At 34.8% G+C, this 26,354-nt stretch overlaps 2 protein-coding genes across 2 annotated transcripts in view; one reads left to right on the plus strand and one right to left on the minus strand.

The window, feature by feature from the left end:
* The window catches only part of LOC128887705 (transposable element Tcb2 transposase), a 33,380-nt gene extending 29,427 nt beyond the window's left edge, over positions 1–3,953 (minus strand). The window contains exons 1-2 of the mRNA XM_054143904.1: positions 3,935–3,953; positions 2,887–3,845 (exon numbers count right to left, since the gene is read on the minus strand). Of these exons, the coding sequence (XP_053999879.1) occupies positions 2,887–3,682 (796 nt within the window). The 5' untranslated portion in view covers positions 3,683–3,845; positions 3,935–3,953. The remainder of the gene's footprint in view (positions 1–2,886; positions 3,846–3,934) is intronic.
* LOC128887986 (uncharacterized) overlaps positions 1–26,354 on the plus strand; it is a 456,277-nt gene that overhangs the window by 194,326 nt on the left and 235,597 nt on the right. The gene's annotated exons all lie outside the window — the stretch shown is intronic.

Here is a 26,354-nt window from a genome sequence, read left to right on the forward strand (position 1 = left end):
TAATCCAAAAATTACCGATGACCTTCAAAAAACCTTGAAAATGACAAAATTCGGAAATTTTTTTTATATCCTCATATTTGCCCCCTTTAAACAGTACAACTTTTTCCTATAACATTTTCTTCTATCTTTAAGTCGAACTGAGATATTTAGGTGTTCTGTTTCTCGTGAATCACCCGGTATAACATTTTTGACAGATTTCTTTACGTTCTAATTATTAAGTTCTAAATTATTACTCATCTGCCTTCCCCGAAAATATTATTATTATCAATATATACTACAGAATATTTAATAATTATTATTAACATCTTTCGTACACATTGGTAGAACATGTATTGCATAATTAATTTGCTCAAAAATCATGTATACTCAGAGGCTGCTTGTCAACCTAACCTCACATGTGTTGTAAATGAATGTATGCATAAATGTTACGTTATTCAGCGCTAAACAAGATATTACAGTGATCATTACGAATTGATAATTAGAGCGAAATTTGCATAATGTATCCTCCAGAAATTAATATAGTGAATCGCATTATACCTCTGTGACAAAACACGTGACTATTACGTAGGTATGCCTGGCAATTGAGGATTAACAGCGTTGTTATTTGTTATGATGCGTCGTTGTTGCTCAGTAAATGTTGCTGCAAGCTAATTTTATTTTGAACGAATAGAAATAACTTTAATCGTATTGTCGAGCTTTTTCGAAACAATTAATCGAACAATTTCTATTCAGAAGTAAAACTTTAAGTTTTTCTTGTAATGAATTATCTTCTAATGAATGAATTTTCTTCTAATGCATTTAATAATGCATAAATATTGACGGTACGAAAAAACAAACAATCAACATGTGTAAGGGTAGGAATAGGTAGGAGCAACATCATCTAAATAATTCTATTAACCCTTTAATCTATAACAACATGTGAGACTTGTGGTATAGAATTTAAGTCGAAGATGAGAAACACGAGTCAGGCACGTCGCGTCGAATGAAAGGGCGCAAAGAATTTTATACTTGCTTATGGGACGCACGATCCTAGAGTAACTCGTAGATCAAAGGGTTCAGTTAAGATATAGTGTAGTGTTGTTAATGAAAAATAAATGAGAAAGAAAATGAGCCAAAAATACTCAAAGGAAACAATGTAATATAGTCTATTGTATAGTCTACTTGTATATAGTCTATATGTAATATAGTCTATACTATATCTTGTTTGTGAGTTTGGATAGTGAATTGTGGGTAAATTGACTCTTGTAATCTAAATCAATCATTGTCGATCTATTTACGGGTCTCTTCATTTGAATATTGAACACATTCTTACAAATTGTAAATAATATATATATATATATTTCATAAATGTATACAAGTAGTTCAGAAAATTAGGTATAAGGAAGTAAAAGTTTTTAGTATTCAACGGCATTTACGATTTATACAAATACATCCCATAAGTCGAATAAATTAAAAAATCAATATAATTAAGTTCTCACCAATATTAATAACAAATGATTATTACTAGTACCAAGGTACTTATTTACATGTCTCCAGAATTACTAAACTGATTAATGTGACCAATGTATTTCGATACTCCTTTAAAACGTAGGTATTCAATTATTAACAATGTTCTGCCACAACTTTTGGTGATCATTATTGAAATAAGCGAATAGTTTATTATTAGGTAGATCGCAAAGTAATGTCGTTTCTTTTACATTAAATTCAAACTTTCCAATAAATTTCTATCTTTAATTCATTCTCAATATAATCGCTCTCATTGTCAGCAGCCTTTTGTCACCTAGTGTGCAAATTTTCAATGCCAGAAAAATCAATGAGCTGATAAATGATAAACAAGTATTTAAGATGGCAAAAACGACATTACTTTCCAGTCCACCTAATATTATTATTAAATGTAACCCTTTCCTGCAGTTATTCGTCCATCTCCAATTCGATAGTTATATGTATAACAAGTATAAATTTATCTCGTTAGGTCTAGTGATATATCATTTAAGAAAGGGGGAGTTGCTGTCGTTGATTAATTGTAGTGTCATTTTCTTAGGACAACTATAACCAAAGGGTTTTCCAAAAGAAGGTCAGGATTCTGTTTTAAGAGAAATGGTATGGAATACATTCAATTTTTAGACAAATGAACATGAAAGTTGATGCCGTTTAAGTGTACACTTACACCGACGTTTTTAATAATCAAAATCCTAAAATCCTTTATTACTCGCGGAATTTTCTTCTCTTTAAAACGCTGATTCGTGTATTTTGTATTTGTATTTTATTTCAAATGATAGGATACATAGATTTCCTTATCTCACTACTATGTGATGCACAATTAATAATCTTATAACTAATAATTTCATACTAACCTACTCTCTCACACTCTTTCCATTTCTCTGAGGCATACTTGTATTCGCTCTATCTTACAATTGCTATTTAACATTCGTAGCACAGTTTGTCCTTTCTTTTATCTAACAACATTTCTTATTATAAAGAACAACTATGTATATTCGTTTCGTACTTGCATACTCTATCACTCTCTTTCCATTTCCCTAAGACATACAACGTACAGTAGCGGACAAAACATTAAGACGAAATGGAAAAAATAAATAATTGATTTACTGTCCGTAAAAAATATAAATACAGTGTTCTACTTTTAGTATTACCTAATTAGACATTTATTTATACACATACAACAAAAATTTCATTATGACATTTTGCTCAGTAGCGAAGTTACAAAAAAAGGAACGAAGTTTGTATAATATTTCGTCAGTCAAAAGTTTAAGACTACACAAAAAATAATAATTTTTGGTAAAAAAATATCCACAATTTTTGTTTAAACTCAATATTTTGTTCAATATCCGTTATTTCTTCTTGACATAGAATCTATTAATGTTTTACATTGATCTACCGTAATATTACTCCAAGCTGTTTCAATTGTAGAGTAAAGTTCATTTAAATTTTTCGGTTTATAGCCTGGTACTGTTGTTTTTATGATGCTCCACAAGTTTTCGATTGGATTAATGTCTGGTGATTGCGACGGGCACGGCAGCACGGTAATATTTTCTTCTTGAAAAAACTGTTTCACAACTTGAGCCGTGTGCTTCGGATTATTATCATTTTGAAAAATAAAATCATCACTCATATTGTTGCGTGCAAAAGGCAACATTATGTTCTTGAGTATGTCCATGTACTGAAAACGGTCCACAATTCCATTGATACGACATATCGGACCAGGACCGCTTCGAGAAAAACACGCCCACACCACAACGTTTCCACCACCATGTTTAAGAGTTTTTAAAACGCACCGTGTTTTCAAACTTTCGCCAATTCGACGTCTAACGTACCGTATCCCGTCAGAACAGACGCGTATGAATTTCGATTCATCTGAAAATAATACCTTTTGCCAATCTTCACTTGTCCAATGCTTATGAGCTTTGGCAAATGCAAGTCGTCTTTTTTGATTCCTCGAACTCAGCAGTGGTTTTTTTGGAGGTTTTCGCCCTCTTAAGTTAAAGTCTCCTAATCTTTTCCTAACAGTTCTAACACTAATTTGTGTATCGTTTTTATAGTTTATCTCTGCAGCAATATTATTTGCACTACGAAAACGATCCTTTTCGCTCAATCGATGAATCTGGCGATCCATTTTCGGGGTTGTTTCCCGTAGTCTTCCGCTTTTCGGTTGATCGCAATACATGCCTGTCTTTAAAAATGTATACCAAGCTTACTTACAAGCCGTTTCTGACCTGTTCACTATTTCGGCTATTTCGGTGAAGGTTTTACTTTGCTTTCGCAGCCTTACGATTTGTTCCCTTTCGTTTTCAAGTAAATTCTTTGATTTACTCATAGTCTGTTCCTACCTAAATGAATTTTAAGCTATAAAAGGCACACTAAACAATGATTTTGACATTCCAGAATCAAAATGTTCAAAAACTGTACGCATACTCACGTTTTACACAAATCGTTTTAGCCTTAAACTAATGTCCACTGTTTACAAGTGCTAAGCCGTAACTGGCTGTTGTGACTCCTACATTGTTTGCATTTAACAACTGACGATCTGAAGTTACAAAGGTCAAACATAGAGCTATGTTATTCCAAAGAGGCAAACCGAATAGAAGAACAATATACGTATAAGATGTTTGTAATCCGGTTTACGAATCATCGTCTTAAACTTTTGTCCGCTACTGTATTCGCTCTATCTTACAATACCTTTTTTTCTTTTAAAGGCGGATAAGTAACACAAATCTATGCGACTGTAGTCGAAGTTGTATTTACTCTCGGTTAATGAGACTGAATTTACTTCTATGCTATCTTTGGATTTCTTTATTTTTCTTTTCTTGCTGATTCGCGTATCGACGAAAAATGAGCACCCCTGATGAACGATCCGGGACTAGGGTGCGAATAAACGAGCAAAAGAGAAACAGGTAGAAAAAGGAAGAGCCGGGAGAAAGGGAGGTGGAAAGATCGTGGAGCATTCGGTTAGAAAGGAACGAAGAATGGTGTTTCAGTTCGTTGGTAGTGGGCTGCCCTCCTCGACGTCCTCTTTGCCCGAGGCCGTGTGGTCCCCGCAGGCCTGGTTAAGTCTCAGCTTAAGGGCCCACCATTCTAACGGGGCACTTCGTTCCCGTCAGTGCCGGACCGCGTATTTTCGAACGCCTTGACCGCAAGCTCTTTGTCCACGGTGAAAAATTCCTCACCGAATGGAGTGGTTTTCCATTATCGAGTCGTAACCGGACTTTTCTGAACCTTAGAGACTCTACTAGAGACTTTCAGTGACCTGTACGAATTTTTGCCTCTGGTTCTTCGATTAATTTCCGTGTCAAAAAAGAAAAGCAATTGTGTCGAATGGTGTGTGGTAGAAAACAAAAGGTTTATTTTTAGGATTTGTTGTTTAGGATTCGTTGACCAACATTACATCTGGCTTGTTTGAAATGTTCTGTATTTCTTATGTCTTTTGTTAATTCGTCAGGTTTGCATCTTTAATTCTCTTCAGAAATTTAGAAGGAGACAGGACTGTTTCGGATTTAATTGTATTACTTTTGTGGAGTCTTTATAACGGTGTTTTGAATTATATTTCTCTTTTATGTAAAATACTTGAACGCACGTGGAATGGAGGAATATAATAATAACGATTACCAGTAAAATTTCATGCTTATCTTAGAAAAACAATACATGTTTTAACAAGCCAATTTCGTACTTTTGGGTCGTCTTTAGAGATAAGTGTATAACTCAAAATCTGAAATTAGAAAACGTATACAGATATATAAAAAGATATTAGAATTAAAGAAACGCGACGTAACATTTTGACATCCTGTTTGTACACGCATACCTTCATAAGTAATAACATTTTAAATACTTTTAATTTATTTTTATTTACTTTTATTTATTTTTTTAGTTTTTATTTAATTTAATTTCGATTATATTACTGTATAAATTATGAAACTGTAGATGCTACATTTTACCTTCTATTTCCACTTGTTACACTAACAATAAGTAATAATAATAATAGTCGTGCACAGTGTTTCTATTTAAGTATTCGCAACATACAAATTTAGTTCTATTAAATTTTATTTAACTGTTTTTATTTATTTAATAAAAAGAATCAATCCTATGGTACAAAGTCTGAAAAAAATATTTGTATTTTAATAATAAATGACGATTTATGGTACAGGCCTCGATGGGTTCAATCGAAGAGATTAATGTGCGACATTAAACCCCCGACGTGTAACCGGCGACAATAATTATTTCCTGCATTATACATATATTTGAGTAATAGGGTCGGTGTATGTAAACCTAGACGCGAATAGTTCTGGTTTGAGAGAATAAAAGTTTCTGATTTATCTTGATTGCGTGTATGGCTTATAAGCTGTTTCATAACGACTGCAAGAAACTTTGACTATTTATTATTGGGAAAAGAAAGGAAAAAGGAAAAAATATCCTATTTTAAGTTCTCGTGTATCTACAACAGATCAAACTTTTATTTTTTATCATGTTGTTTGCAAGATTGCAATTACGACAAATGGGGGCATTCGTGTTTTCTAATGACTGATTTATAAAAACAAGAAAGCGCAAAGAGAGATAAAGTCTAGGTGTTAATCGAGTATCGTTGAAATTTCATGTCCGTACGTTAATGTTAATAAAAAGAATCATTATGTTAGCACCTGCTAAGTTGTTGAAATTAAATGGTCAGATTCTTAACGAAAAATAACTTTCCTGAAAATTGCAGTTACTAATTCAAAATTTGATGTAGTGCATTCAAATGTACTTCAACCATCATGATAAATGTATTTATATCTTTGATTAGACAGATTTATATTTTATCGAACGTTTTTTTGAGCCACTTAATAAATGGGGCTAAGAAAATATTGATTCTGTGATTAGGTGCTAAACATTAATAAACCGTTTCGTATTTTGATTTATTTACCGACTTTCTACGCTATATTTGGAAAAGAAGGAAAGTATAATATACACGAGAAATTGTATTACATTAAACAAGTACCTGAAATGATCAGGTTCAGCGAAAAATAATTAAATGATGTTTATATTTATCCAATATTTCGTTAATACTAATAAAAAGGAAGACATGAATTTCCTTTTTCACTCATGTAATTATTACATTAGTTAATGATATTAATTGAACTATTTATGTTCCATCTAAAATTTCAAAGGAATATTTGATTATGTGTATAGTTTGATTTCCGTCTTATTCTGCAATTATTTCTTAACAATTTCAAGAAATGTATCTGCTGAAACATTAATTTGATCATACTTCGATTGTTGAACTATTCTTTGTTTGTCGAGTATGTTTACAAATGGCTGTAACACTTTTGAAATAGCTAGAAAAATGTCTAAAGTTTACCATTTATTACTTATGTAGTTGGAAAATTGTTATAGCAATTAGGCTATAGCATACAACAAATTTTAATTCGATTGATTCATCTGTTTCCGACTTATGTAAACAAAATTGAGTGGTTTTATCATTTCAACCACAAGTTCTATATTTAAATCGTCTAAATCTCATTAATTCCTCTCCAAACAAAGATTTTAATATGAGTCTTCGGTTTAGTAACAGCACGTCTGATAGGGATTAAACAACTGTGTATATGAGGTACACAAGACAATGTAAGCATCTGTCATATACATTACATTGTTCTATTAATAATAGAGTACCACCTTTACTACAGTTTATTTCTTTCTTGAAATAATCATGAACCTTTTCAACAGTTTCCAGTGGAATGTTATTCTATTTTGCTATTAAAACGTTTTCCAATTGTTTTGGAGATATTAAAGGAAGGAATTTGCTTCTTGCTTTATTATTCAAAACTGCCAGAAGTGGCTCCGTGATACTAAATTAGGTAATAGTGTTTATTATGAATGACGATGAAGTTTCTCTTGGTATTTCTCAAACCAAGACTGAGTTATTTTAACTCTGTATGCGACGTGCATTATAATCTTAACAAATGATATTGTTATTGGAAAACAATATGTGACCCAAAATAAAAACTTAACCATCCAGATCTGGTAATAATGTGATCATTATATACATGTATATGTACATATAACAAGATTAACATATTAAAATATTAAACAATTGTTAGTATATTATTCCTTGTATACACAGTTCTTAATTGGTCAAATTAACGACAAGATCAAAATCAATCAGTTTTATATATTTAGTTTTATATATATTATAGTTTTATATACTTTTTATATATTTAAAAACTATTTAGAATAAATAATATGCATTCTTTTGTTGCATAATATTTAGTAACATGTAAAAAGGGATTTAATTATAATTTTAAGGAAACGCAGATAGCAAACTGTTACTTAATAATATTACACATTGAAATATCTTGAAAATTTATTACAATTTTAATTTATTATAAATGTACATGCAACGGTATGATCTGTTTATTGCGAACAATGATTCTATCATAATTACATAACTATTTCTCTAACATTAATATTTTTGGACTTTCCTTTACCTCCTACCCTCAGCAATTAACCTCACCAATTGTGTGATCTGTACGACTGAACTAGATTGTTAAAATTGACTATTATGCGTGTATGAGGGAACGCAACCGACGCACACGCTTTGAATTAGGCGACGGACGACCAAGAACCAACGTCTTTTTTTACTTTTTCGAGCTTTCCAGTGTAAGAAAATTTCATTCAAATTGAAATCGCTCCACGGGCTTGAGGGTAGTGTTGCTTTAATGTTTACTTTGCCTTCGTTAACGAAAGAGAGTACCTTTCAACGGAATTAGGCTGGCATAATCTAATAACGATATACAATCGATACACGGGCTCCGTCGTCTAATTTAACGGTGCATCGTCGACGTTAAATATAACGTGAGTAACGTTTACGCGTGCGAGTAATAGATATAACTTAAGCTGATTGAATAATGAAGATAATTTGAACACCTCGGCGGACTGTGATTGACGCACGTTCATCGTTATTAGTGTAATACATTGCTACTTTACTCACAGTGGGTAGATAGACTGTTTGCATACCCAATTCTCCTGTAGCAACTTTTTGGAAATAAATGATATGTTTAAAAATTAATAGATTAATGGTTAGGGGAACCTTTATATTCAGAATACGATTATATCCCGTTTGTCTCTTTTGTTAAGAATTCCAGAAGCATAATCATGACTTTAGTAAATTAATCGATTAATTTCGTGGTTTGTATCATCAAAGTGCATTATTTATGTGAAAAATGAACTACTAACTATTTATGTACAGAGTAGATCGTGAATTGATATTCACGATATTCGAGCTAAATTTGATAGTTAGACAATCATTATTCAAATAAATATTCATTGGCATTACGTGAAATATTTATTGGTGCAAGAAAAAATGTTCAAAAGTATCTCTCTTCCATGATAAATCAGAATCATGCTGTGATTTTTAGATTGCATCGTATATTTCTGTTTCTTATATTATTTAGTATTTAAAAAAGGTTTGATGTAAATAAATAGAGTGTAGCATTTACAACAGGGCACCTGAATAATTTATTTACTTTTAGCTCATACGTATTAGGTTGATGCATAATTATCCGGCTTTTTTAACACTAAACCTACCAATATTTCATTTGTAGCTATTTCTATCATGATCGATCAAATGACTGATCTTAAAGACACTTTTTCAATTGGATGCTAAAATATTTCACCTGATAAAAGTTCAATAATAGACGAAACAATTGTATGTAATTTATATAGTGATAGTGATAGTGATAGTTAACATGTTTATTTACTCTTACAGATTCCCGAACGACGTCTTCGTCTGTAAAGTCTCGATAGACAACAATTTTTCGTTTCCATTTAATTTTGGAACTCAAAGGTCATTTCAAGGTCACGTAATGTACATATCTGAATGTATTTTTACATCAGCTACGCAATGCGATAACAAAAATTATACATTTATACGCAAAAAAACATCGACAACCTTGTAAACTCCAAAAAAAATTACCCTAGAAAAAAGAAATCTTTTGCAATAGAATGGTTTTTTTCAAACTATTCAAATAGTATACAAAATATTTTTTGTACTCCCACAATTACAGGAGATATTTAGGTGGCCTTACTTAGGTGGACCACTCTGTATATAAAAGTTTGGAAACGGTCACTTGACTGGGTTTAGTGTTAAATACAATATTTGTCCAAAAAATGAATATAAAAATATCATCAGAACATATTAGAATAATTATTATAAAGCATATTTGCTATATACTTCAAAAACTGCTTCCCATTTGCTTAATAAATTGTTGATTCTACTGGAAAATAATTGCTGCTTCTTCGAGAGTTTCCACACTATTGACATCGGCCATAATGTTTACTCTTTCGTCCGTTTCCACAGCCATCAGGCTTGGTCATTCAAATCTGATGGTCGACCTCTTTCTGGCCTGTATTTCAAGCTTTTATCATTACATTTGATGCGAGCACTTCCGACATTAACTTTCATTAAATGTTCATCTAACAAAGAGATTGCTCAGTTTACAAAATGATTGGTGTACGGTCCATCTTGATGGTGTTGATGAATTCCTCAATAAATTTTATCAGAAAATAAAATCAAAATAAACGCTATCTTCAAATGACAGAACGATACGAAAATACAATACCGGATAATTATGCATTAACCTAATATATTAATCAGGTGGAACTACTGTCGTTGAACAACCGTAGTTTTATTTTCTAAGACCAATAATAACTAAAGTGTTTTCCAAATGGAAGTAAAACGTTTACAACAAAGGAAGTTGTAATGTCCTAACGATTTGAACGAGAACGCAACGATTAATAGCGACATTTCCCCTTGGAACGGGCGCAGTTGTTGCACGGTCGTCGTTTCTGCACGATTTGGAAGTGAGTTGGGGATCATAGGGTGGCCTAGACAAAAACTCTGGAAATGTCCTCTCGATCAGGGTAAAAAGGGTCCCGGGGGCTTTTCTATTAGACGTACAAAGCGAAAACTCGAGTGCCGTGGAAGATGGCGGTCGTTTCCGTGCACGTGGAACACCATCCTCTGCCGTTTGATTTATTCCCTTCAGTGGTCCTCTTTTTAGGAAATTGATCGAGCGGGAGGATTCGATTGAAAATCTGTTTCGCATTCGACGGCACCAGAAAAACGCAAGCGAATGATTTATCGCAAAATATGAGGCTCGATCCGGTGAATATTTAAAACGCAAACACGTTTCTCGCGGAACGAAAAATTGACGGCTCGGGATGCACACTATTCGCTTGAACGGGAAGTTGTTGCGTTTCTTTCTTATTCATTAGGTTGATATACAGGGTGTCCCAGGCTAAGTGATACGGAGCTTTAACTCCAAAACTATCGGCCGAATGCAAAATTTCAAATATGGAAATTGCATGGTGTTCTATCGAAACCTCTCCTACACGGAGAAGTCCCGTTTTTCAAAATAAGGAAAGAAAATATAATAACGACTGATTGAGCCGAGGTATGTTAAATGTTTATTGGCTCGATGGGGACAAAGCCGTGCTGCATAAAAAACCCCAGAATGATACAAATATTTCACACGAAATGTTAAAATATGGAGGATGTGAACGATTTATAATTTTTACATCTTAACGCTTCGAGTGATCTCGAACAAGTGTCGTTAGAATTGAAATTCGTCCGGAAGGCAAGGATTTCCCCACTCTTGTCGATAAAAGATTCTAGAATCTTCTAGAATCTTCTAGAAGCTCGATTCTAATGTTCAATTTCAATATGGCCATTGCCATATATGGTAATTTGCGAAGAGATCGTTGCCCCTGTTTTCGCGTTGCTAAGTGTCACTCCTCGATCGCGAGTCGGTTTGGAATCGCCTGTGAATTCATCGCTCGCTCTATCCGCTCAGCTGTCTTGAGCTGTCGAGAATCTGTCGCCAGCAAACAGCGACGGATCAGCTGCTTCGAAAAATCGATATATTGATTGCACGCAGTTTTGAATGCATATGATACATATGTGAGCACGGCCTGCCGTGGAGTTCTAGACTACTGATTCCGATCACCGAAGTGTGAATCTTTTGGCTCCATTAATGGACCAACCTTGGGCGACGAAACTGATCTCAGCTCGCCCAGGTTTATGATGTGCAGGCCTTGTATAATGTTTGATAGGCGTGTTAGCTACGAGGAGTGTAATGTCTCCTCGAAATATTCTGGTATATTTGGGGATCGAGCGAACGATGATGAATTCGTATCTTACTTAGTCGCGACGAATAATGACGTTCGCGGCTGAACACATGGTAAAAGGGAGCTCATGTTTCAGCGAGAAGGAATCTTTGTTAACTTTGTTATTTAACGAGATATGATGGTCAAGTTTCCATTTTCAAATGGAAATAGAGGAAAGGACCCCATTATCGCATAGGTTCTTAATACCGCACACTGAACATTTATCAAAACTATAATACCTATAGGTCCAAACCATAAAGTAATGGTATCTTAAAGTATATTTTCATCTAGAAAGTAAACGACAACGCCTACATCCAATACCGGATGGCCTTTAGCCTGAATAGTAAATTTGCGCAGTTTTCAAGTTTTGTTGCACGTGCTACCGAAAATCGTTTTTGCTTAGAAGTAAGTATGAACTCTCGATTTTGCCAAATTACCTGTAGTGCAAAGAGTCTAGACTATTGTTTGTATAGATAGAATTTTTACGTTTTTGTGTTAAAAGTTGACATATATTTTCATAACCTACAAGTACAAAGTTCCCCAATATCGCATACCAATCGTAACCTAATTTCGCACTCTGCCATATTGGGGCAACACCTTTAACTAATTCGAGTAACTTTTTTTTACCTTATAGAAGACGAAATGGTTGCTCCAGGAAAGCGTAAAACATGGAATAAAGAATCCATATTTTTGTTTAGTAGGATAATATATAAGAAAAATGTTACGTGACCTAATATCGACTACCTATGCAGTCCCCAATACCGTATAGGTGATATTAGGCATCCGTTCTTCTACTTACCAGAAAGAACAAGAAGATCTAACGTAAGAAGTAACGTAAGTTCTACTTTTATGTAAAAATATTATTTTTTTGAGTAAACACGTTATCAATAAACATATTTTTGTGTAATTTTATGTAACCGTAAAATATCTAACTCAATTTTCCAGTAAATTACAGAGTGTTACATAAAAGTGTACGATATTGGGGTCCCTTCCTCTATATATATTTTTTTTTAACCATGCGATAATACATTTCAAGACGAATTCATTACGCTGTAATGTGTTTACCCGATTTTTATTAGTTTTCAAGCTATAACGCTTTAAAGTTTGCTAATTTTTGAGGAAAATTCTCGATTCGGCCGCGGAGGGTCCCATTGATGTATTAAGCACCATGCGGTTCTTGAAATCGATACGAAGGAAAATGGGAAGAATCCCAATATTCTGGGCCTAGAATCCCAAATGAGACCCTCCGTATCGATAAAGAATTTTTATTCGTGAAGACAAATCTTATTTTACTATACAATCATAATTTAAATAAAAATATGAAAATAGAAAAGGAGATGTTTGTTTTAATCAGTTACTTGCATTCAAAAGTAAGCATGTCAGTAGACACCTTTTGATCGAAATACCCATATACACATAAAAACGCGGTACACATAGGGCTAAAATTCGACTCGTTAAGACGATTCCACGCTGTTAAACGCACATAAGCAAGGGGGTCTCTTGGTTACGTCTGACGAGGCAAGAGCCGGCTAAAAAAATCTAGCGTCGCGTCATCTGAAAATACGATGAAACTCCATGTGCGTCCGAGCGATCTCATTAAAAACTAGAGGGAAAGGTCGAATACAGCGTCGCAACGCAATTGATATACGTTATGATGACCGGCACGACTGGCTGCTTTTCGACGAACTCCTCGAGTGGAAAGCCAAGAGAAGAAACGAGTATCGAGTCTCTTCTTCTTCGAGTTGCGCCAACGATAAACCACGTAGATAAACCATGGCGAGAGACATAAAGAGAAAACGCGTCCAGATAGACGGAGAACGAACGTCATCGCTCGTACTACGCGGACTGACCGGCGTGCCAGTATGTGTTTGCACTAACAATCAGTCGTCTGTTGACTCAAGTGGACTGTTAGCGAGACATCGCTAACACAGCAACGCGACAACCACACCGATGCCGACCATTCTCCCCTTCCTGATCACGTAGCGATCTTCGTGGCCGTTGGCGAAGATTGCGATGACCGGAATGTAATAACAATCGGTGTTCCCGAGTTACGTAGTCGGGTTCTGGACGCCTCGAATTAGAGAACTCCGAGGAATCCCGGGCCGATCTGGCCTACTGCGTGTACAGGTTACAGTGGGTTGTAAAAGCACTTATACTACACCTAACTTTTTGGAAATAACTTTCTACAAACAGATAATACGCAAACAAAAATGATCTCAAATTACAGTCTGCTGTGTGTGAACAGAGATTACGTGCAAACAGAATTTTGAGTACAGGAATACAAAAATTTGGGAGTCCAAAAAGTATTCGTATACTTAGACTTAGAGTTACAATAGAAAGTTAATCATTATCTCAGACGTTAATATGTATCTCTTTAGCTGTTATAACGAATTCTAGAAGTTAGTTGTTCTTGAGGCCTTCTATATATACATATATATAAGTCTATTATATTTTCTTTGGGAATGGATTTTGGAATTAAACTAAGATTGGTTTCTTTGAATACAAAGTTTGAAATCTATTTTTAATTTATTCTATTATACTAACTATTTACACTATGTACAACCTTTTACCTGAATGAATACAAAAATTACACAACAATAATATAATGTTTAACAAAACCCAAGCAAACGAAGCAAAATCAATCAAGTACACTAATTTTGTTCAGATTACATTATTTTGATGACGATCTTCATCTTTATTAAGTATTACACGTTGTATACCTCAGTTTCTTAAAAATTATACCGAACCCTTAACGTTTCGTGACTGGAATTATTACAAACTTTCGTCTTAAAAAGGGCATTTCTTTAAAATTACAGACTAAAAATGGATTCTGATTTCCATTAACCAATAGCACCATTCAAAGCACATTTCACCAATTCTTGCGATCCTTCGAATGACTAACTAGCTATAAATGACACACTCGCAGGTTTCGTTACTATACCTACAAAATACACAATGTTACGAAAATACAAATTTAATTCTTTTGATTATTCCGTAGCCGCTCGTTTCGCTGTCACGCGAGCCTGTGCGTATTTTCGCCCCTTTATCCGGTCTTTCCATCTCATTGACACTATTCGTTACGTTTCTTCGTTCCCGGTTCATACTTTATTCATGCCGCGTAAAATCCGTAATTGATCCGGAAAGTAGGTAGCGCGACGGCTCTGTTGCGCCTAATTAATATCCTGAATTTCCATATCTCGTCCGAGGGGTGACGACGGGTCGTAAAGCTCGCCTCTCCATATAAACTTCGAATCTCTTCGCGAAAACACCGACGACATTAATTAAGCGTACCTTCAATTCGGCCCGAGCATCCCAGCAATCTACTTTTTCATCGTAGCGATGAACTTTCCGCTGCGAGCGGTTTTCGCCACGGACGTGCAGCTATTCCAAGCTGATCCTACGTCTCCGCCAGCGGCACGAGTCGTTGCGTGGGTGGTTCGTTCTATCTCTTTTGGACGTGCTCGTTGATAGCCATTGTGTTCAAATTAAAATATGTTGCAGATCGTGTGAAGATTAGAAAGGTTTCACTTTTTCGATAACGGAAACGGAGGCTAAAAGTTCCAGTATTAAGTTTTTTTTTTCCAATCCTCATAGAGAATTATAAGCAATTAAGTTAGCGTGTTATAATGGCATGGTTTGTAAGTTTCACTCACATTCCAGAATTTACTACTTAGTGTGATTACAATATGCGAGTCTGTAGTTAGTTAATTAAATCTATTGCAAAGTTCTAGAGGTAGTATCTTTGAGCAGTAGTGTCTCTGAGTTGGGTGACAAGAGGATTCGGATGACTAGTGAGGCGTGAATTATAGCGGTTACAGTATTAAGTTGTTCCGATGGTTTTATGTTGAAAATTAGAAGAAATAACGACATCGTTCAGGCTTAGTGTAACTCGTGAATTGATCATGTCATTATAACGGTAATTTTTTCACTTTCTAGTGTTCGAATAAATGGTTGCATTGTTATGGCCACTTATGACAAGCGACTTACTCGAGCAGTATGGAAGTGAATATTTTCTAATCTATACTTTTTGGTCTATTTTAATTATTTAGCGTTGACATTATCTGTGTGAATCTAGTGACATATAAGAACATGATGTAACAACATTTATAAATTTATTTTAACGTATAACTTAAAAATTCTCTTAGTTTGTTATATATACAGTCAGCGTAATAAGTAGACTGCGGATCTTTATGCAAAATAAAATCTTCGCGAACGTCCCTACAAAAATTTAACCTATATAGGAATTTATTTTATTCTGCAAATATTATAACATGAACTTTACTTTCAATCTTTTTTATATTCTTGCATATTATTTGCATTTTGTAGATTTTTACACATTCAAATTTCCTATAAATGCATAAAGATCTGCAGTCTAGTAATAAGTATTCGTAGAGGATCAAGTATGATAGCTGATCTCTGACTTGATGGTGCCTTTAGTAGAGGATGGAATATTTCAGGTGAAAATGTTGTTATTTGTATTTTATTATGGGAGCGGTCAGGATTAAAATCTTCAACGATGTCAGTTGGAGTCGGTTAGTGATGTTAAATATGTTACAGGTTCCTGGCCGAGAGGAACCAGTTATTTTAAATTGGTTGCTGTACGAATACTTTGTGGTGGCACCCCCGTTCCTCACCGCCAGAGGGAAACCGTGCGGACCGCGTGTTTCTCACAAGTACACGGTCCGCCTAACATTGCTATATAAGCCCTTTCCGACCGAAATCCAAATATCCCGGCGTCTAAGGCACGGTTTTGCTAGCAAGCCTTACTGATGAGTCCACTAGCAGGCCCAGGACGAAACGCTCCCTTCCTTTTCTCCCCTCTCTCGCTCTCCCTCCACAGGCACAACACTACCACAACTTCTTACACTGACTGTATGTGTTCATTAAGGCTAGTTGTTATCGAAACAATCTCGGCCAGGATCCTGTAACATATTTAACATCAATAACCGACTCCAACTGACATCGTTGAAGATTTTAATCCTGATCGTTCCCATAATAAAATACAAATAACAACATTTTCACCTGAAATAATCCATTCTCTACTAAAGGCACCATCAAGTCAGAGATCAGCTATCATACTTGATTTTCTGGAGAAAAATGCATTATGCCTTGTTCTAATACTCCTAATTGCCTGTCAATTGCTGCGACAAAATCACGTCTGCCTAGCTAGACCCCCCACCCCCACTTAAATAAAATTTAAGGAAAAAATTGCATAATAAGGCGCTATTTATGCGCTCTTCAAATTCGTAAGAAACAAATTTTGCGCTCGCTCCGTTTAATGCAAAAAAATTTATTTAAATGGGAAGGGGGGCCCTAGTAAGCTGGCAACATATTAATGATAAGCAATATTGACAGAAAAACATGCAGGATTTATGCGCTAATTATGCGCTATCGTATAAGAGCAACTTCGATTTTTGCTCTCCATCCCTTAAGGGACTTCTTTCTTGGTCCAAATGCAAGTTTGGTCTCGTAACTTGCTAATATTACTAAAATTTCATTATTCAACTGTACACAATTAATACTATTATATTATAGCTATTATATTGAAGTAACTCCAATTTTTACGCTCCATCCCTTAAGGGACTTCCCCCTTAGTGCAAATCGCGTATTGATCGTGTACAGTTGAATAATGCATTTGCACCAAGAGGAAAGTCCCTTAAGGGATGGAGCGCAAAAATCGAAGTTGCTCTTATACGATAGCGCATAATTAGCGCATAAATTCTGCATGTTTTTTTGTCAATATTGCTTATCATTAATATGTGGGGGGCCTGGCTGACAGCCTGTTTAGTCATTTAAATAATTTTTTTGCATTAAACGGAGCGAGCGCAAAATTTGTTTCTTACGGATTTGAAGACCGTATAAATAGCGCATTATTGTGCAATTTTTTCCTTAACTTTTATTTAAGGGGGGGGGGGGCTAGCTAGGCAGACGTTACAAAATCGCGCGTAGTTGAGGCGCGGCAAGAGTGGGAGCAAGGTGTAGATTCTATTCGCGCTAATATAAATGCCGTGCGACCAAGTGACAAAATTCAAACCAGCTCTAATCGTGTTGCTCCTTATCCAACTTTTAGTTACTAAAGGGTATTCTGAAAAGGATGTAATAGATTTGTGATAACAAAGTCATTGCATCGCAAGTCCCTTGCATCATCTTCCAAATGTCTGGGAAGTGTAGGCTTTATCATATGGAAACTACCGATGGGTAGGGACTGCGGGGTTAAATAACTGTTCAGGAGTCCTTTCTACTACTATTTTAATATAATTTGTTCTCAAACGATAGCGTCGTCGTACGGGCGCGGCAATACGCAATACGACCCTTCACGGTCTAGGTCTACGCTGCAACTGATTTCGTCAACCATGCAGCGACGCGTGCTTTTCCGCATTTTTGCCCTTTTCCGTGATGACCTGCTCGACTTCCTTCTAACGGGACTCGACGCCAAACTCGCGTCCTGTCCACGTCAGCGTCGGCTTGGGTTTTTCCCAAGCCGATCTCGCGCCTTCGAACGCCGAGGGTACCGCGTGTACCTAGTCTTTTACCGGTAGCAGTCTACAGAAGAATTAATAAATCTTCACCATTATGTCTAGGATGTTACTTTTGTGAAGCGTAGCATTCCACGCACCTACTTTTTATATCTGAAGATCTTATTACAAGTTTGCAGCCATTAGCTCGCTACTACTCGCGAAAAAGGATAAACAGATGATTTTTTGTCGCGAGTAATACCGATTACCAGGTCTCACTATGTGGAGGTTGCTGCGAGTGGAGACCCGCGAGGGAGATAGAAGGAAACAAACTTCCTTGGATCTCTCTCTGTACAATCTTAGAAACTAAGTACGCGAAGAAGGAAATAGAGGGAAACAAAGTTCCTTCGATCTCCGTGTCTGTCTCTGTGAAACAATCGATTTAACTAAGAAAATGAAGCTAACACGCGAATAATAGACGCGACGCGACGCAAACCGTACAATCGATTTACTAGGTCAGTCTCGTTTCCTCTTGGTGAGTCCGATTCGAGAGATAGACTGACGTTTCCGAATCAGTACTCAACTGCCTGCATCCGATCGGAACTCGCGTAGGAACGGACTCAAGATGTCTGACAGGTGGCCTCTCTGCATCCAGTCGGGAACCAAATTGACTCAAAATCAAGATACAAAAAGATATCGTCTCTGCATCTCCCCGTCGGATCATTGCTGACCTCGCCTCGGGTTCGAGTAGTTACACCGCCACGCTTCACCGGGAGCCGATCGGCCAAGCCGATTTTTACAGATAGGAGGATTTATACCTCGCAACGTAATGCCTGTAGCTCTGCCATATACGCCCAAGTTCAGGGGAAATACTAGGGCCAATTTGAGATGACTGACTGGACGCCGTCAACCCCTCTTACTGCATCTCATTGGATCCTGCCTGTGACTCTCTAGCCAAGACGAGATTACAAGAAGAAAACTCCACGAATGTTGTTCGAAACCAACAATAATCTGAATTCAAGTACGTCTTACGATAAGGCATTCCTCTGATCGTGTTCGTATACAACTTGGTCTTGGTCCATAAGCCGACTTACGCGAGGGCCTCTTACTATCCCAAGCAACCCGGGTCACCCGATTTACGAATTGGCAAATTCTATCCGGTCTCGAAGCTAGCAACGACTCAACTTGAGACGACTTACGGTAAGATAACTCTCCGAATCTTGTTCGATAGTCAAAATGGACCGACTCGGTACGTCTTACGAAAAGAAAACTACCCTGCATCTTGTCCGAAGTGTAGATCTGACACAAGACGACTAACCAGTATTGTCTTTCTCTCGAATAAGACTAACTAGAGGACGGCAATCGACTGTTCAGTTCGGTCACACGGCCGGTTACTTGCTCATTACATGAAGTCAAGTGACCGAAATGGGAATCGAAACCACGTGCCAATATAGGCAATAGGCAAACGAACCAACAAATGAAGCTACTTATTTACGATTGTTTGACAAAAGACAGACATTCGTACACGTGCGGCTTAAATTAAATTACAATAAGTACGCGAAGAAGGGAATAGAAGGAAACAAAGTTCCTTCGACCTCCATTTGTGTACAATCTTGGAAACTAAAGGACGATAAGGAAATAGAAGGAAACAAAACTCCTTTGATTTCCTGGCCTGACTCTGCCAAACATTTATTGAAAATTTCCCTTTTTTAAAGGGGAAAATGAAGCTACAATGAAATCGCGAACACGACGCGACCGTGCAGACAGACTTTACTGGGTCAGTCCCGTTTCCTCTTGGCGAGTCTTTAGCAAGAGAAAGACGATGTCTATATACTAAATCTACTAAATACTAAATACTAAAGTCAAATCTATATAATATGCAAGCAAAAAGCTACGTTGTATGATTTTGTTATCCATAGTGTGCATTTACTAGAAACTTGGTGGAAATATGCTCGCAAGCTTCAGGTTGCTGACCACTGCTCTATAATATAAACTACATATATTATGGTATCCACGGCCAAAATATCTAATTATCGTACCTTTTGCACGTATGCGGGGTCAGTGACCTAAAATATCTCGCGCGGATCGATATAACGATTGCTGAAAATTGTACCTATTATAAAAACGCAAGCTATCTTGATTATTAAAATTAGCAAATCTAAACGCAGGCCTTGCCTGCTGAGCATAATGCAGGTTTCGTAAATTGTTTAGTTATCGGTAACATAACGATGAAAATCTGAATCAGTCTAAAGTAATAAATGTAGTACATTTTTTCAAACCTAACATACTATGTGAATGTTTATTTATTATTAAATTAAAAATTATCAGTTTTTTTATTTTAAATTAATAAATGCAAATAGAATAAAACACTATGATTTTTCTGCTAATGCTTAAACAACGCCAAAAGGTGGAAAATAATTATTGACGACAAAAGTGAAATAAATGTATTTAATCAACAAACTATTTTTAAATCTTCGACTATATTTACCTGATCCTTTTTGGAAAAGACAATATATCTACAATGTAAAATGAATGAATTACAGAAAAACTATACGAACTTTCGTATTTTTTTACAGTATATGTATTTTATCATTATTGTCCATGTGTAGTACAATCTATATTTCTTCAAACATTCTTTAACTTTACATTGTAAATATTTTGTTTTTTTTTTCTCGAAAAGGATGCAATCGATAAATTGAAAAGAATTTTTTTCAAATAAAGTATAATTGCTTTGCTTTTATTAACAACAATTTTGTACTAATATTTACCAATACAATAATAAGTCTTTAACGTAAAGGATTTTCTAAAAGGAGTTTTAGAATGTTGTTTTTTAATGAAACACACATGATACGGAATATATTTGATATTTACATTTTAAGTACAAGTATAACTGGTTACATTTAAATGGGAAAGATGATGTTTAAGCGTCCACCACGACCACGCTAACAAGAGTAATTTGTTATTAATCCTTCAGTGGGCGCGCTTTTCAAACTTCCGCCAGTGGTCGTGCTGCGGTTATTCGCTGTAATTAGAAGTTTTATGATTTTGCTTACAAATTGAGTAAAATGTGGGCGCTAAAATTGGATCAAAATTATCTAAATTGTTTAATAAAGCTGTATTCAATAAACATAACAGATATATACTTAAGAGTTTACGAAAAAATTGTTAATTGAGTTTGACCCTGTACTCAACACAGCGCACAATTATGTGACTCTTGGATACATTTCTATTATATTTGGTGCCTATTAATTTAGACTTATTGTATTTATGCTTTGTACAAATATAACAAATTCTCGATTTTTGTGGTTCCTTGTTTTGCTCTTCGTTGGTCCTACAATTAGCCAAGAAACTACGAATCTCAGAAGTGGTAGAAAAATGTTGAGAGGTACCGAGATCACGCTATAGTTATACATATACAGTATACACTAGAACGATAAAGTTTATCGTAAACTCTACAATATTTTTTTAGTGACGTTATACCTACATAATCGTATTATATATGTAGGTTCTAGTAATATTGTTACGAATAATTAAAAATACACTGATTAGCATTTGTACCACATGCTCTAATCAAACTACGACTAAACAACGATTTTTTTATCCGTATGCTATTTATAAAAAATAAATTGTCTTGTTCATATTCTCTAATAATATTGAATAAACATTAATAGCACGGTTTCCAACAAATAATGAAATAAATTTTGAATTTGACAAATATTATTTCTACTTTTATGTTTATTCTTTTTTTTCTCAATCTTTATTAAATTACACCAATTTCCTTTAGAATTCTTTTTGATAATACCTTAACAGTTATACGCAAGGATTGGAGCAAAATTGTAAATACTAACATTAACTATGAATAACAATTGCGTGAATGGTCATGTCTCTATCTATTACGGTGCCTATAATATAAAGCGAAAAGTAAAATTTTCGGTAAATTGCCGCGAGCACGCTCACAGGTGGGTTTAAAAATAATATCCAGAACCCATTTTGAAAAACTCTTTACAATAAAAATGACGAGAAAAGTAATAGTTGAAGTGTTTGCAATTTTCCTTGCATCTTCAGCATCATTTCTCTCGGCAAAAAGAAAGTAGGACACAAAGAGTAAAATTTAGATAGTGCAGAGTTAATCGATAAAACGTTGGAAAGAGTGTTCAAAGAAAAGCAAGTTTTACCGTCGAACGCTCGTGGCACCTGGACTGCACATCGAAGCGCGCATTTCATGGAAGAGGGTTCGAAAAGTCGTTCAATAAATTATTCTTATGAGACTCGCACGGCATGAGCCAAGACTCGTTTAGCATCTAACTCGAATAGATACCGTTACAGAAGAATTGCGAAAGAGTAAAGCAGGACGAAGGAAGATACACGGAGCCTGCATTTTCAAACGAATATACTCGCGATGTGAAGATTCCTCCCACGCAGAGTACGTAATTTCTTAACCGTATCGCGCAAATCCTTCATAGCGAACAAAATTATTACTCCTGCGTTTTAAAGTTTTCCTCTCATTTTCCAAATAACGTCATACATTATCTGTGCTGTGTCAAATCTAGAAACAGACAAATTATGTGTATTTTAAAAAGGATGCTTCTGTCCCTACCCAGAAGAGGACGAAAAGTGGAAATGTACTTTCTCAACCCTCCGTAATCCCACGTGATCCTAAGATCACATAACCAATGTCTACATCTTTAATCTCTGATTTAATCCAAGATCAATGTGTATAATATCAATTGCGGTATTAACTCTTTGCATTCGACATTTTTATTTAAGCGAGCTAACAACTCCAGGCGATTTTGCGAATATTTAACATACTTCTTACAGCCAACATAAAATAATTTTATAGATAAATGAATGTGTTACTATGCAATATACATAGATACGCCAATATAAGATTCACTATTTGTATTTATTATATCTTGTTATATTTATCCTTTTTTTTTGTATTGCTTTGTCTAAAGATTCGTGGCCTTAATTATACCATATATTACTATAGAAAATATAATGAGCATAGTAATGCAAATAAAAAATCATCATATGCAAATAAATCTTGATATTTTCATCTCATTTTATATACATATTCTACGTGTAATTCTTTCATGATTTTATTACATTTATAATTTTCATCAAAATTCTTAATTTTAAGATGGTTTCACATGGAATTATAATTATTATTTTAGCAGTTGTAGCTGTATGGTAGCGCCAACTACAAGTTGGAATTCAACTTTTTGAAGTGAATAAGCTTGTACAAAACTGATGAACAATGATATCATTATAATATTGATTACACCATGAAACATGTATCATTGTAAATTATGTCATAGTCGTAATTGTTGTGAAGCAAGATTCGTTAAAGTACCTTTATTTATTGTTAATTGCTTGTACATAACCATGTATGTTTAACAAATTACACGGTCTACATGTTAACCCAATTTACTTCGAGATCGAGTAGCCTGTTACGTCTAAAAGGGAGCGTTTTTTAAATAGTTAATCGAGATTTAATCGAGGTCTACAATTTGAGGTAAAACTCATTAAAAAACCGGTTTTCACTTCTGATGCCTTTCTTGTCAACGAGCAATAATTCGTCAGCAGTTCTACAAAATTCCTATTATAAAATTAATAGAGTCACATTCGTGAAATGACTTGAAAGTCCAATCACGAAATTAGCCAATTTATTCTACAACTTGAAACTGATAAAAAGATCTATCAAACACGGATCCTTAAACCACTTGTTTTCTAAATACAACTTTTAGTTGGAGTGTCATTTTCAGCAACAAATCTTTGATGTTTGATAGAAAGAGTTAAAGTCAATATTACATCTTTCTCAGAAGGAGCAAATAAATATTTTGAAAACTATGACTGATTTTATAATTTATTTAACAAAATCAAATAAGGTACTAAAATTCTATATGTACGAGTTGTAGTGAATCCTCACTTTTTTTTTTAATTTTAGCAGCTTTTATAGTCAAACTTTTGGTAACATCTTGAAATCATAGATTGTTTCTAGTTCAGCTTCTCTATCTTTCAAAAAAATATTTCAAGTGATCATTAGCAGCCACACACACACATGTTTCCTATGATATCACGGACATTTTGAATATATTATTTAAGTTTTTGATCATTTTCCATTGGTGCAGAGTACACTATGAACTTGGATGGCCCTGCGAATAAAAATTAGTTGGATTGTAATAGAGTGATCGAGGAGACCATGCAACTGATCCATCACAAGTCATCCATCATTTGGAAACCTTGTAGAATATTCTATCTAGTATGTCAATTTTGAAGCTCGTTGTACAATTCATGCGATAACCTAAAGTGGATGTACCTCAAAACAAAATTTGTTACGTACAAATTCAACAAATTGAAATAAATATGTTAAATTGCGTAATCTTCAATATGCAAAAATTTTACAGAAAATACTTTCTTGAATTCATGCATATCATTAAAAAACACGTAGTCCAAAATCTATTTCTCCCCTTAAGGGTTATGTTATACTATTAAATATAGTATTTTTCAAAAATATCAAAGTGTTATCTGAATTTTAAAGCTTTGTCTGTATGCACAACATTGCTATGATTGTGGTTAATTAATATTATTATTATTTTTTATCCTAACTTCAAATATTAAACTTGAAAATTACAGGTCAGAGTTTATGATACGAATACTAGGGAGATTTTTGGGAACATGTGCTAGTAATAGTAAGTTTTCAAGCAGAATTAAATTTCATCAAGGCTCGGTGCTGTAAATTGCCTATTTCAGTGTCTTACAAAATGATAATTGATGGTTCCAATTTTCAAGCATTACGCGAGACATTGCTGTACTTGGAATGTCGGTACTTGATACTTGATATTCTAGTACTTGCTATAATAGCAACTGATACATGGAGATAGTTTTATTTGGAAGAAGAATGATTTCTTAAAAGAAAAACACAAAATCCGTTTATTTAATATTTAAGTTTTTAGTTTTACATTCTTGTGAAGCAAACAGAACATTTTTAAATAATAAGAATGTAAAGTATAGAAAGTAGAATTATATCTATATATATGAACATTTTTAAAATTGGAAAATTAAAATAAACCAAGAAATATACCTATACAAGATCATTGTAACCCGAAAACAATAATTGGTTGTAGATTAGATAAAACAAGAAACTATGTTAGAAGACATAATGACAAATGCTGATCAACGCCAATACCAAATTCGGTATCTCAAAGAACGGGTGTACACTCAACTGAAACATATTAATTCAACTAATTGAGCGATTAATCGATTAGTATAAAAAGACATGTTTGGTTAATGTCACCGACGGAAAGGAAAGAGGAAAAAATTTACGACAACCTGTATCCTCGTGCAAGGAAATTCCATTCGTTGTTGCGCGAGCAAACCGGTGTTCCCTTCAACGAAATCCTCTCAAGAACGTTCGGAAACACTCCGCGTGAACCTGGAATGTTTCGCTTCTCCGGCGCGTCCGTTACACCAGTGCTTCCCAACAGGTGTGACGCGACTAGGCTCCAATATCAGCCAATTAATGAACTTAACGAATAACGGTGTCAATTGTAGTATTTCCTAGACGATCACACGATTGTACTGTTCGTATACCACTGTTGTTAAAGAGATTCAACGTCATTTACGACGAACCACAACGAGAAAAGTCACTCGTTAAGAATTTGTTTAGCAAATATTTGTAGTAATGTGTTTACAGTAATGCTTTACGATACAGAATATTCAAAGCAGTAATGAATATGGAGATATTTACGTGGTGCATAAATTCCCAAGTATTAGGTAGACTGGAAAGTAATGTCGTTGCTTTTACATTAAATTCAAACAAATTTTTAATAAATTTCTATTTTTAATCAATTATGTAATCGTCCTCGTTATCAAATCAAAAAAATCAATGAGCTGATGAGTGATAAACAAGTATTTAAAATTGCAAAAACGACGTTACTTTTCAGAACACCTAATACTTGGGAATCCAGTAATGTTCGTATTCCCGTCACTCGCTTGGGACCGAGTATTACAGTTTAACAGAGCATGGAAGCGATTCTGCTCCACGAACCAATTCTATCATTGAGTTTTAAATGCAATTGTTCACATTCGATGACAGAAGTTCCACGAATTGATGGGGATGATGTTACGACGGGAATGTAGTCTAAATAGTACGAAATGCAGCGACACTTTTTTTTCACATTATTAATACAAATGCTGATTTTTTTTTATTTCGTTGTTTATATATTACATACAAAGAAAATGCAATTC

Source organism: Hylaeus anthracinus, unplaced genomic scaffold (assembly GCF_026225885.1).
Source record: "Hylaeus anthracinus isolate JK02 unplaced genomic scaffold, UHH_iyHylAnth1.0_haploid 11989, whole genome shotgun sequence".
NCBI lineage: Eukaryota > Metazoa > Arthropoda > Insecta > Hymenoptera > Colletidae > Hylaeus > Hylaeus anthracinus.